The 12,310-nt window shown below is 42.3% G+C and overlaps 1 protein-coding gene across 5 annotated transcripts in view; it reads left to right on the top strand.

Annotated features, from left to right (window-relative positions):
• LOC100840206 (anaphase-promoting complex subunit 1) overlaps positions 1 to 4,346 on the top strand; it is a 29,799-nt gene extending 25,453 nt beyond the window's left edge. For 3 of the 5 annotated variants that reach the window (XM_010233210.3, XM_024458530.1, XM_024458532.1), the window contains 8 exons: positions 331 to 471; positions 571 to 744; positions 2,303 to 2,366; positions 2,446 to 2,585; positions 2,659 to 2,807; positions 2,925 to 3,003; positions 3,091 to 3,189; positions 3,640 to 4,346. In XM_010233210.3, coding sequence (XP_010231512.1) covers positions 331 to 471; positions 571 to 744; positions 2,303 to 2,366; positions 2,446 to 2,585; positions 2,659 to 2,807; positions 2,925 to 3,003; positions 3,091 to 3,189; positions 3,640 to 4,017 — 1,224 coding nt within the window. In that variant the 3' untranslated portion in view covers positions 4,018 to 4,346. Of the gene's footprint in view, positions 1 to 330; positions 472 to 570; positions 745 to 1,130; positions 1,184 to 2,302; positions 2,367 to 2,445; positions 2,586 to 2,658; positions 2,808 to 2,924; positions 3,004 to 3,090; positions 3,292 to 3,639 lie in introns of those variants that run through there. The other 2 variants (XM_024458531.1, XM_024458533.1) reach the window with 2 other exon arrangements.
• Positions 4,347 to 12,310: the final 7,964 nt, after the last annotated feature.

Here is a 12,310-nt window from a genome sequence, read left to right as displayed (position 1 = left end):
TGTGTGTGTTTCTTGTCAAAAAACAACCTGCTTGTGGTTGTCATATGGAAACTGCACTAGTACCACTTCCTGCTATACTATGTTCCAAAAAGTGATGCATAAATAAATGGATGTAGAAATCTTCTAATGTTTTGAAAGACATTGAAATTTGGTTCAAATGTGTTCATTCTGTTCAAGCCTTTTGCTAGAGTTTACCACATCTGGTTGGATAGTGTTCAACATAACCATTTTGAAAAGAAAAGAAATTCTGCTCAGTGCAGAGAAATTTCTTGCCATTTTGACATGCTAATAGCTTGTGTTATGGTGATACTTGGTTTATCTGCGATGTAGGTAAGCTTGGGTATAGGGTTCTTATTCCTTGGAGGTGGCACACACACATTTTCAACTTCAAATAGTGCAATTGCTGCACTATTGATTACACTTTACCCGCGCTTGCCTGCTGGACCAAATGACAATCGCTGCCATCTCCAGGTAGTTTCTCTTCTACTTTCTGTGTTCTGGACTTGTATCTACATGATAGCTGCTCTTCTTGCAAACAAATTAATGTTCTTCCTGTTGCACTGTAAATAGGCCTTCAGACACCTGTATGTGATAGCTACAGAACCTCGACGGCTTCAGACGGTTGATGTTGACACAGGACTTCCGGTGTATTGCCCACTTGAAGTAACAGTTGCTGAAACAGAGTATTATGACGAGACTAGTTACTGCGAGGTGACACCTTGTCTACTGCCAGAACGCTCAGTGGTATGTATATTTGGTTCTGGCAATATATGTTTTTTGACCGTTGTTTGGCTGGAAGAACTAGGAAAAGCTCACTGTACATCCAATACACATCTAGCGTACATGCACTTACAGTCATCCATGAGCACAATACTGATCCACTTTACAATGAGCAAACTGTTGGTCTGATGGATAGAAGCATCCCAAGTCATCTGTGAGAAATAAATTCAGATAAGTTAAACTACAAATAAGTTACAAATTATTTGAACCATCAAGTGCTCGTCTTGTTTATACAAATAGAGTATATGAAGTTAACAGCTGTTGAATCACATTGTGCATGTTTACTTTTCTTTTCGAGAAGAGAAGAACTTTGCGTCTTGTGGTATTGATAATGAAAAAGTTAATTACAGCCTCAAACGAAAAAGGCTGAGAGGTGCGGAAGGAAAGGCAAACCCTCGGGGAGGTGAGCCGCCAGGCCTGAGGCTCCAGCCTTACTGACGATCATGTCTTGTTTTCTCCATCATTTTTCTTCAAGTTTTGCTACAAATGGAAACAAACACCATCAAAATTATCATAGGAGTTCATGCCACCTTAGTGGGGGAGGTCGTCGTGAGATAGAGGGAGCCAAGGAGGTTGCAGGGACGTAGAGGATGGAGCTGGGAGGTTGTGGTGAGATCGATGATGGAGTCAGGGAATATCTGTATTATGCTTATTGCAAAATCAATTGGTGACAACCATTCCTGCTGCTCTGCATTCAGATTAGTTGCACGCCATAGGTTCAGAATACTGAAAGTTGGCCATCATAAGAGTAAAATACACCGCAAGTCCATAAACTTGAGGGAAATGAACATTGTAGTCCACGAACTCAGAAAACGCACATATGAGTCCATAAACTCGTGTTAGTGATACAGTTTAGTCTAAAAACGGTTCGGCAAGGCTAGAAGTGGACACGTGGCGCGAATCTAGTTACAAGCCTCGGTCCAGGATCAAGCCATGTGTCCATTTTTAGCTTTCCTAAACCATTTTAACTGACTTGATCTAGAGTCCCTCGGCTGGCTGAGCTAACCCGTCGCCGACGCCTCTCTCCGCCGATCCAGCCCCCATCAGCCGTCAACTACACCTCATGCTGTGAATCCCGCTCCAGTCACCCGCCGACGTCATCTCGCGTTGCCGATCCCACTCCAGAACGCGCCACAAATCCCACCGTCTCTCGCTTTCCTCTTCCGGCCAAGTTTGGTTCTGGGCCTCCTCTGCCCTGTAATTGTTTCTGCTTGTAATAGGCGGGACCTGGATGGAAAACCAAATGAAAATGCCCAACCAAGCGCGTGGATTTTTTTTTTCTGGCTCCAACTAATTCCCTGGTATTAAGCCTGAAAATGGCTTCCAAGCAGGCCCTAAAGGACATTTTTACGCTGCAAACTTCCATGCTCAGCTTTATACAATTTGGTAGATACAAAAAGGTTATAAAAATAGTGGTCTATACTGTAATCAGAATCCCTTTTAGCACGTGTTTCTTATTTATTATGAACTAGATTGACATTAGTCATGAATTCCACAATCTAAAAGGCTAATTATCTTGCAGTTGAAGAGTGTTAGAGTTTGTGGGCCTAGATATTGGCCTCAGGTTATAAAGCTTACACCTGAAGGTACACAGCTCGTTCCGAGTAATTCACAGTTCTTGACAATGTATTTCCATAATATTTTTATTTCATGTCTCTTAAATAGACAAGCCATGGTGGAGATCTGGAGACAAGACCGATCCATTCAATGGCGGAGTACTCTATATAAAGCGTAAAGTTGGATCATGCTCGTACTCAGATGATCCAATTGGATGCCAGTCTTTGCTTTCACGTGCAATGCATGAGGTTAATGTTTTTTTACGCTTCTGACATCTTTGAGGAAAAGTCTATATTGACATACAATTCTATTGATATCCAGGTTTGTGATACACCATCTGCAAGCTGCATTGCTCAACTGAACAGTGCAAGTCGTAGTTCATTTCGAGTCGATCAGTTAGTTAGCACATTTTCGGCCAACCCAAGCTTGATAGCTTTTGCAAAACTGTGTTGTGAATCATGGAAGGAAAGGCAAGTGATATATTCTGTTTGATGTTTTTCTTGTCCTCTGCACTATGTGCATGGACGGCACTTCAACTCGGCCAGCTTGTTTCTGTACTAACTTGTAATGTTAATTTTCCATTGCAGATATAATAGCAATTTTCAAGAGTTTTGTTCTCAAGTACTGTATGAATGTATGAGCAAAGATAGGCCAGCACTTCTACAGGTTTCTTATAAACCTTTCTCCAAATTGTTGATATTTCATGCTTTATTGACTTTCTTGTATTCAGTCATTGTTATATTTTATTTCCAGGTATATATCAGTTTTTACACGATAATTGAGTCAATGTGGGAGCATCTGAAGATTGGACATTTCCCTTTCTATGACTCTCTTTTTCTTTCCAGCTTGAAGGTTTGTACAGAGTGTTCGACACATGACTTGTTCACCTTCATTACCAGTTTGAGTTTCTCAGTGTTACAGAAACTGTTTCCAGGATAATTTTCCAGCCCCACTGTAAGGGTTTTTATGTTAGTATTTTCTGAAGCTGCCATCTTCCCTGCATGTTTGATGAAGACATATTCGTCTTCTGGTCCTAATTGCGCATAAATCACTCATGAATCGAATTTAGAGATCCCTGTGTGATCCATAATTGACAGCAACTAGCTGGTCCAGATTTGGAACCTCGGTTCTCAATTTGCTTCATCTGATGGTTACTGGTGAAATTCAGCAGTACATAATTACAAGTTACCAAATTATGCCATAGCTAGAAGTTTCACACCGTCTTCATTTCTATCTGTACCTTTTACTCAGAAAATGACAACTTTGGGTAATATTACAAAGCTTTTCCTTTCCAATATGCAGGTTGCCTTGGCCTATAGTGGAGCATTAGTTGATGGTAGAATTTCAAATGGAGGCATCATTCAGACCACGTTCTTGGAATCACTCATGAAGCGTGTAGATAACATCTTTGCAGAATTACCAAGCCTCAAGGCCAACTTGGTCAATTACTTGGGCAGAGGCAAATGGCCCGATACTCAAAACGACATGATGCTCCTCTCTTGGTATCTCCAGTGGTATAGCATTCCACCTCCCCATGTTGTAGCATCTGCAATTGAAAAGATAAAGCCAAGAGCACCTAATCGTGTTTCCATGCTACCACTGCTTCGCCTCCTGCTGCCAACCACACATCTTGTTGGATTGATGGAGATTGAGAAGCTTCAGATGCCCATGAGACCATAGAACCTATCACTGGGAATGCAAAGAGCGTTGATCATATTGCATGGAGGTTTCTATGCAGGCATTGGTTTATAGATTGGTGCAGGCACATCTGCCATCAAGTGAAAATGAATTGAGCCTGATTTTCGTTTTTCCGGTCTGGGTTGTGCCAAGTTATGCGTCAATTGTAAGGTTCCTGTAATGATACTATAAATTTTGAAAAGCCTTTGTCGCCAGAAAACGAAGGGAACGTATTGTTCTAATTGAGCATATTTCACCACCTTTTGTGATTAGAATGGATACACTATTTAACATTCTAATGGAAACATCTGAATCCTTTTTTTTTCTTCCAACGGAAACAAGAGTCGTAAGGTATTCAGCGAGACTTGTTCTCTACGAATAATTTTCTAGTAACCATGTTAAGGGAGCTTGATCTTTTCGTGTTATTTTTACACACTAGGCGTATAGATCGACACTAGTGTTTTCTAGTTATTGAGTGCTAATAACTCCCAAACTGTCCGCGGAAGTTATGATTCTGTTTTATTAATTTCAGTTTAGTTTTTGTGTAAATCGTCTAGCTTATGCTTACTAACAATACGGATTAACTCTTCCGCACCTTACCGCTGTTAACAATCCACGAGGACAAATCAGATCTGGTGGAATTAACTCTGGTGGGGTCCACCCAACAATCTCCTCCGATCTGGTGGAATTAACTCTGGTGGGGTCCACCCAACAATCTCCTCCGTGTTCGTTCGGTTCTCTCCCAAGCGGTCCCTTTCGTTCTCATCTCTCTCTCCCGTGCAGCAGCCGCCGTCAACGGCGGAGGCGAAGAGCCATCGAGTCGGAGCCGATGACGACGCGATGGGCCTTCTGTAATTAAATACTCACAAATAATGTTACTCGTACAACATATGTACAAGGGGGAGCGTCAAGGCTCAACAGCAAAGAAAAAAATTATAGAGAAGCTAAAATAAAATTAAGTTTTGCTTTGGCACAGAACTTGGTGAGTCGAATGTTTTAAGCCTCGCTAACCAGGAGGGTTTGGAGGGAGTGATACCGTCAAAGAAAAAAATTATTTCGCTCTTTCCAAATAGCTCACGCCCTAAGAGTGAAAATCTAAACGAGCCTCTTGGCCAACTAGAATGAGCGTCAAGATTACATAAATTGATATCTATACCAATATATTAAAAAACGTTACGGTCGCGTTACGTCGTCCGCTTACTCCGCTCGACTGCCCCGAAGCGTTTTTCCCCTCTCGCGTTTACCTTCCATCCAACTCCCCTGGACCCGCAGCCGCAACGACGTTTCCTCTCTCTTTCCTCCCCGCGGCCTCCCTCGAACCCAGGCGCTCTTCCCGGCCGGCGCTTCAGTGCCACCACCTTCACAATCTTGGCCACCCCTCGCGGCACACAAGCCCCCGCCCTGAAGACGAGATCGTGTAGGGGCCACCGCCCGTAGGCCGCCGAGGCACGCTCCGACCACAGCCCTGGCCAAGCGCGTTGGCCTCCCTGATGGCGGCTTCTTCTTCCCCCGCGCTGGTGTGGTGGTAGCTGAGCAGGTTGCCTGCAAGTCCAGATCTTTGCGGACCCATCGCCCGTCGTCGAGTAGGTTGCCGGGGCAGACCACCTCGGTCATCTCCAGGAACACAGCGGCGCAGTACAACAACGGTAGAGGTGTAGGGCAGAACAGCATCGGTGGACAAGAAGCATGTGGTGGGCTGGTGGCCATTGACATACACCTTGAGGCCGCAGGCCTCATCCATGGCTTCTCGGGAGTCGGGATCGACACGAGAACGAAGAAGGGATGGAGGAGATGGTCTCGGTACAGAGATGGAGAACCGTGGGGAGCGACTAGCGAGAGAGAAAGGAAGGGGAGAAAGGAAGGAGAGAGAGAAGTTGGGGGATAGGACATGATGATGTGATAGGCGGACATCAGCTACATCCGCTAGCTGTAGCCTTTTAGTCTGCCGATAGGCAATGCAGTGCATGCTAGCCAGCTCAAAGAGATTTTTCTGAATCATAATGCGACTAGGGTACGTGTCTGGTACAGATAGCTCAAGCTTTGTGTGAGCAGATATGCATTTCCACACTTCAACACAATTTTCTAATGCTCTTTCTGGTTCTTTTAAATGTTTTGATGGCTTTGGGTTTTAAAAAAACTAATTTAACACAGTTGTTTATCTTACATCAATTTACAAATGCGTAATCATTTACGGATGAGGCTTGTTTAGTTTCTTTACCAAATAAGCATCACTCAATCTATTGATCCATATAATATTCTTATTCAAAGGCAGTGGTCGAGAAAATTACATGCATGGCAGAAGAAAAAGCAACACAGTGATGCATAGGGAGAGTTGGCAAAATCGTGCCTCACATAGTCACATTGTAGAACCTTCTTGCAATGCATGTCTCGTTTGCCGCGTTTGTTTTCGTGACACGTATTTTTTGTTCCATAGCAACGCACGGACATCCTACTAGTTTATTTTATTTGTCATCATCTTCACGTCGTCGCCAAATACATACAAAACTATTTTCTTATCTCATCAAAACAAGATGCCAAAGGTTGATATGCGGTTCCCCTTGACTCTTAGCGCTAAATGAGCTATTAGGAATAGGAGACATGCATATATGAGAATGTTGGGCGATTCACCTAGGGGTGGCTAGCAGTGGTGTTACATGTCTCCTTGACTTTCCATGGGTGTCCTTACCAATGATTAAACGGTTAATCTAAGCAGGAAACGTGCATTGGGTTGTCTTCACATGCGGCCGATCCAGTGAAACTCCACCTATATGGGACTAAATCATGCACACCAGGAATATTGCACCCCATATCCGTCATATGCATTAATTGCTAAGTCCAATGTTCAAAATAATTTATCCCATAAATCATTAATCCGATTAAAGATTCGTGTTCCCATAAACAAAACCCTATTATGTTTATCCCATATACCATTATGTTTTGAAGATATTATTTTCGATACCACCACTTATCAGAGTACTCTATATATCATGGTTACCATGTTAGTAGTGAAATGTTACCATCTTAATAAAATATGGTTACCAAGTAATTTTATTTATGTATTTTCCAAGTTTGGAGATTGAGTATTGAAGTGTAATCGGCAAGTAAACGATGATACCGGACCATCGAAGTACATGAGTGTAGAGTGATGTTCAGTAAATTGGTCACCAAGTGACTATAACAACGTAACTACGTGGTAATATTCGTAATCTAGTAAGCAGGTGACTACAACAGAGTCATCAAAACTTAAACATGATGATCAAGTTTTGAAGATCTCGACGCGATGAAACTAAAGGTGAATTGGATTGTCAATCAGGTGCATGGTTTGGGAGGTAAAAGATTTTTAAATTTTAAACCGAAAGAATCTAATGCTTTGATGGAGACGCATGCTGGGTGAAAGATCGAGTACGTTGAATGTGACAAATTTTAAGTTTTCTTCAAAAATGAAGACTGAAGACTGAAGACAGTCACAGTACTTCAACAACAGAGATTTTACTTAGCAAATTTTAGAGTTGCAGCGGAATGAAGAAAGATGAACAAGTTAAGCAGTAGCAGTGAAGACAAGAATAGTAAGAACAGTTGTACTTCAACAGAGAGTATAAGATTGAGGAACGATATCACCAGAGCACGAAGACACGGGGATTTGTTTTCCAAAGTTCAGATTGTTGGCACAATCCTACGTCTCCGTTGAGGGGGCTGAGTCACACAAGACTCGCGGACACACAAGTCCACCCAATCCTCCTGAGCTAAGACCATAGTCTCGCCCAGTTACTCGTGGTATATCTTGAGGTGATCTCCAGACCTTCACAGACCGGTTGATGGCGAATCACAAGCTTCGATTGCTCTTCAACACTGACTCCTAGCCGTTTAGGTGATGCCAATCACCAAGAGTAACACACTTCAAGCGTTCGGCTAGAGAGGGGATCCCATTTTTCACGCTTAGTTCAGCACTAAGGGTTTTCTCAAGTGTACTTCAAAACATCTCCTTAGGGATCGCCACCGAATCCGTCCGGGGTGGGTCGTCTTATATAGCCTTGGCCACGGCCGATCTAGCCGTTGTGACCCGTTGGATAAAGTGATCCCTGAGACTCCAGCTCACACTTTATCTCTTTGTCTCACAACGGTTAGATTACGTGGTCAAAATGTAAAGCGACAAAGTTTTTCAAACACATTTGAAATCAGAATGAATACTTCACGCGGAAGTTTCTATGAAGCCTGAAATGCTTCATTCTTCACTCCGACGAAAGACACTCACACAGAAAATGGCTTGCATTGTTGAAATAAAATTGTTCTTGCTGTTCTTGTCTCTACTGTTACTGGTATAATCTTGTTCATCTTTCTTCATTCCGCTGCAACTCTAAAACTTGCTAAGTTAAATCTCTGCTGTGAAGTACTATGACTGTTATCAGTCTTCAGTCTTCATTTTTGAAGAAAACTTAAAATTGGTCACATTCACCCCCCCTCTGTGACATACTCGATCTTTCACTTGGTATCAGAGCAAGGTTTCCATGTTTTGGTTTAACCACCTAAGGAAGAAGTATGTCTAAGGAAGGTAAGTTACCTGTTCTTAGTAGTACCAATTATGCTTTTTGGAAGAATCGCATTAAGACTCACATCATATCTACTGACCCTTGTGCTTGGGAAGTTGTCACAAATGATTTTGTTGTTCCTCAGGGTCCTATCTCTGACTATGATGCTCTTACGTTGAGGAAGTATTAAGCGAACGCCAAAGCCTGTGATATCATCTTCTCAACTGTCAGTGATGCTGAGTTCAACAAGATCAGTAACCTTGTTAATGCCAAGAAGATTTGGGATCTTTTCGCTGAAGTCCATGAAGGGACAACCACTGTCAAGGATTCTAGAGTCACTCGCCTCATCAGTCAGTTGACAGACTTGTGCTTGAACCCAATGAGACCGTTTCTTCACTCTATGATCGTATGAGCACCATTGTGAATGAGCTGAACACTTTTGATGATCACAATATCACTGACTTGATGCAAAACAGACGGTTTCTTCGAGCACTTCCCATGAAGTACACCATTGTCTGTGAGTTGATCAAACATCGGCCAAACTTCAAGGAGTTAACCCCTACTTGGGTGCTTGGAAGAATTGTGTCCATGGTGCTGGATCCAGTTGGAAGAAGAACATTGCACTCAAGGCCAAGAAATCATCCAAGAAAATCGTTAGCTCAAGTGAAGAATCTGAAGACTCATCTTCATCTGATGAAGAATCCAACTCTAGTGATGAGCTTGCTCTGTTTGTGAAGAGATTCAATAAAAAGTTTGGAAGAAAGTTTGGGAACAAGCTGAAGCATTAAGGTGAATCCAGCTCCTCCAAGTATCGGAAATCTGCACATCGAAAGAAATCTGATATGGCCAAAAGAGCTTGCTTCAACTTTGGCAAGGAGAAGAAAGGATTCAAGAAGCATCCTCACAAGAAGAGCCATGATCGTCACAAGAAGAAGAATTGGAATAAGGACTCATCTCACAAGAAGAAGGGCAAGTACTGCTCTAGAGCACATGCTGGTGAATGGAACTCAGACTCTTCATCGTCTGAAGAATCATCTGATTCTGAGTCTGAAGACGGTGTCGCCGGATTGGACATAGCTATTGCGTCTGCCAAAGAGAAGACTTCACTGTTCAACTCTGCAGATTCATCATCTGAAGATGCCTTTGGAGACGATCGCGACTCACCATCATGCTTCATGGCAAAATCCTCTAAGGTATCATCTCATAGTGATGTTGAAGTAAACTCTAGTGATGATGATAAAACTGATAATGAAGGATCTGAATCCATGACATATGATAGACTTCAGTTCATTGTTGAGAAGCAAGAAGATCTGCTTATCACTGAGATTAAGAAGAACACTAACATGGCTAATGAACTCAAAAGACTCAAGTCCAAGTTTCGGGCCATGGAAGAGACTCATAAGGATCTGAAGAAAGTTCATGCTGAGACTAGTCTTAACTATGTTTCGATGAAACTCGAGCATGATAATCTGAAGAATTCTTATGATGACCTCAAATCTGTGAACCTTGATCTCAATACTAAGTTAATCAACTTACCTCAAAACAATAATTCCTCTGAAGTATGTCCTAAATCCAATTCTTCATTAACCAACATTCCTCAAATAACTACTTCAAATGCTGTGACTCAAACTGATTTCTCTGCCAATGTTACTTTTACTGGTGAATCTTGCACTTCTTTCACTAACCCTTCATCGAGTGATCTCTCACTGGTTGAAGAAAATGCTAAGTTGAAGAAGCAGATTGAGGCTGGTATCCTCAAGTGTTACCAAGAGACTGAAACCTTGAATCAGATTATTGGTCTTCAAATTCCTCGCCGCCGCAAAGAAGGTATCGTTTCGAGAGGAAGTACAATGTTAATGGTGATGCTTGGCTCCCTGAGCAATATTCCCCTACAAAGGTGTCCAGGAAAGAGGGAAGTATGCTGAAGTTCCTCAATTTATGGGAAACTTGAATCCTCATAAATATGCTTCAAAGCATCCCAATAATTCATGTGCTTACCCTATATTCCATGTTAATGAATCTTACATTCCGAGGATGGGTAAGGATAATAAAGTGAGGGCTAACTTCACTGGAACCATAATGCGTGAAGAGCATGTTAAACCTCAAGTTTGGGTGCCAAAATCTGCCATTGCATTTTTCCGTGATGCCTTGTGTTCTTCAAGTTCTACTAACGTGCAGGAACCCATGAAGACATCGGTGCCTAAACGAGCTTAACTTTCTTTGTAGGCATACGCATCCGGAGGAAAGGAGTGGGTCATGGACTCTGGATGTACTAATCACATGACGGTGAGAAGATGAAGCAACCGCCCCCGTACAGGGTTCGATCTCTGTGCTTAATGTGCTAGTCCCTGGATCGACTCACTAGCACACACAGTTCCAAGATGTAATATCAAGATACAAAGGTCAAAGTACTTTATTACATCGCATCATCCAGAACTTAATTGTACTTACAAACTTGCATAACCCCTTGGGTCAGCATAACAAATAGAGTTTCAAGATAACAAAATGTTGTTTCACAAATGGCAGCGGAAAGAGGTGGAGCAAATGGGCCACAACTACTCCCAAAGGAGAGAGCATGTTGGAATGTAAGCACATGACCCAAAGAACATCGACGAACCTCACTCTTCGTCAGATTCACCTGCATTATTAATTGCAGCCACTACGTGGTCAATACATTGAATGTATTGGCAAGTTCACCTAGAAGTTATAACAGATCTAACAATGTACATGCAGTATATGGCAAGGTGGGGTTCGGCTATTTGCATAAAAGCATCATTGTTTCATCCTATCATTTTTAACCAAATAGTTTTATTTCTATTGGAGATAGGGTAGAAACACCCATGCTCCTATTAACCTAGAGCACATTGAGTAGACACATCAATGCTCCTACCCAGTTCAAACCATTTATTTTATTAGGAAAATTGGAATGAGTGAGACTTTCCTTACAGCCCCCAAATCTAGTGGGTCATAATTGTCCGTAACCGGGGACACGGCTAAGTACTTAGTTTGATACTCTTGAGAGGTGGTACACTTTACCCACAAGAAACCGACGGGTTAATCCCTTGCTGTCCTCAGGGTAGAGTAGCAACGGCGTCGATTACAAGAATTTTCAGACCATAGTCACCCAGACCACCTGAGAGACCTACGTTCCCACCTACACGGCTACATTTGCACAATCCCTCGGATCCAGGATCATATGTCTTACTCCATCAAGCCAGAGCCCATATTAGCATGTGGTTGTACTGGAAGCTACTAAACAGAATAGTAGTCCAATCTCTGGTTACCCCGGGTGGCATCCCACATTTGCGACGCAGGCGCTCCCATAGAAATGGACTCATAGAAATGGACCTGCCGTCGCATACATCTCAAATACTCAAAGAACCCCACCCAGGACGGTTCATGGAATTACTTGTTTTGCCATACACTACGAAAGCCATACTTTAATTCAATAACATCACATTGTAATAATACCACGCTCGTATATTATCATAGCATAGCATTTTACTACTACGATGGCAATTGATGGTAAGGACATGGCAAGGGTATCCTATATGTAAGACCCCAGGACCGGAATTATGCAATTTAGCCCCAAATTGCTAACCTTTGCATAATTCAAGCCTCAGGTTCTTAACCTACGATAAACGCTTCAATATATACACGCGTTAAGGTGCTCATCGCAGGATTTTGCAACATGAATATCATTACCAAAACTCTATAGAAGAGAGTAATTACAAAGCTCATACAAGGAGCAGCATAACAATGATTACAAA

This window comes from Brachypodium distachyon, chromosome 2, assembly GCF_000005505.3.
Source record: "Brachypodium distachyon strain Bd21 chromosome 2, Brachypodium_distachyon_v3.0, whole genome shotgun sequence".
Lineage (NCBI taxonomy): Eukaryota > Viridiplantae > Streptophyta > Magnoliopsida > Poales > Poaceae > Brachypodium > Brachypodium distachyon.
The sequence above is the reverse complement of the archived record's forward strand: the minus strand, read 5'-3'. Positions and strand labels throughout refer to the sequence as shown.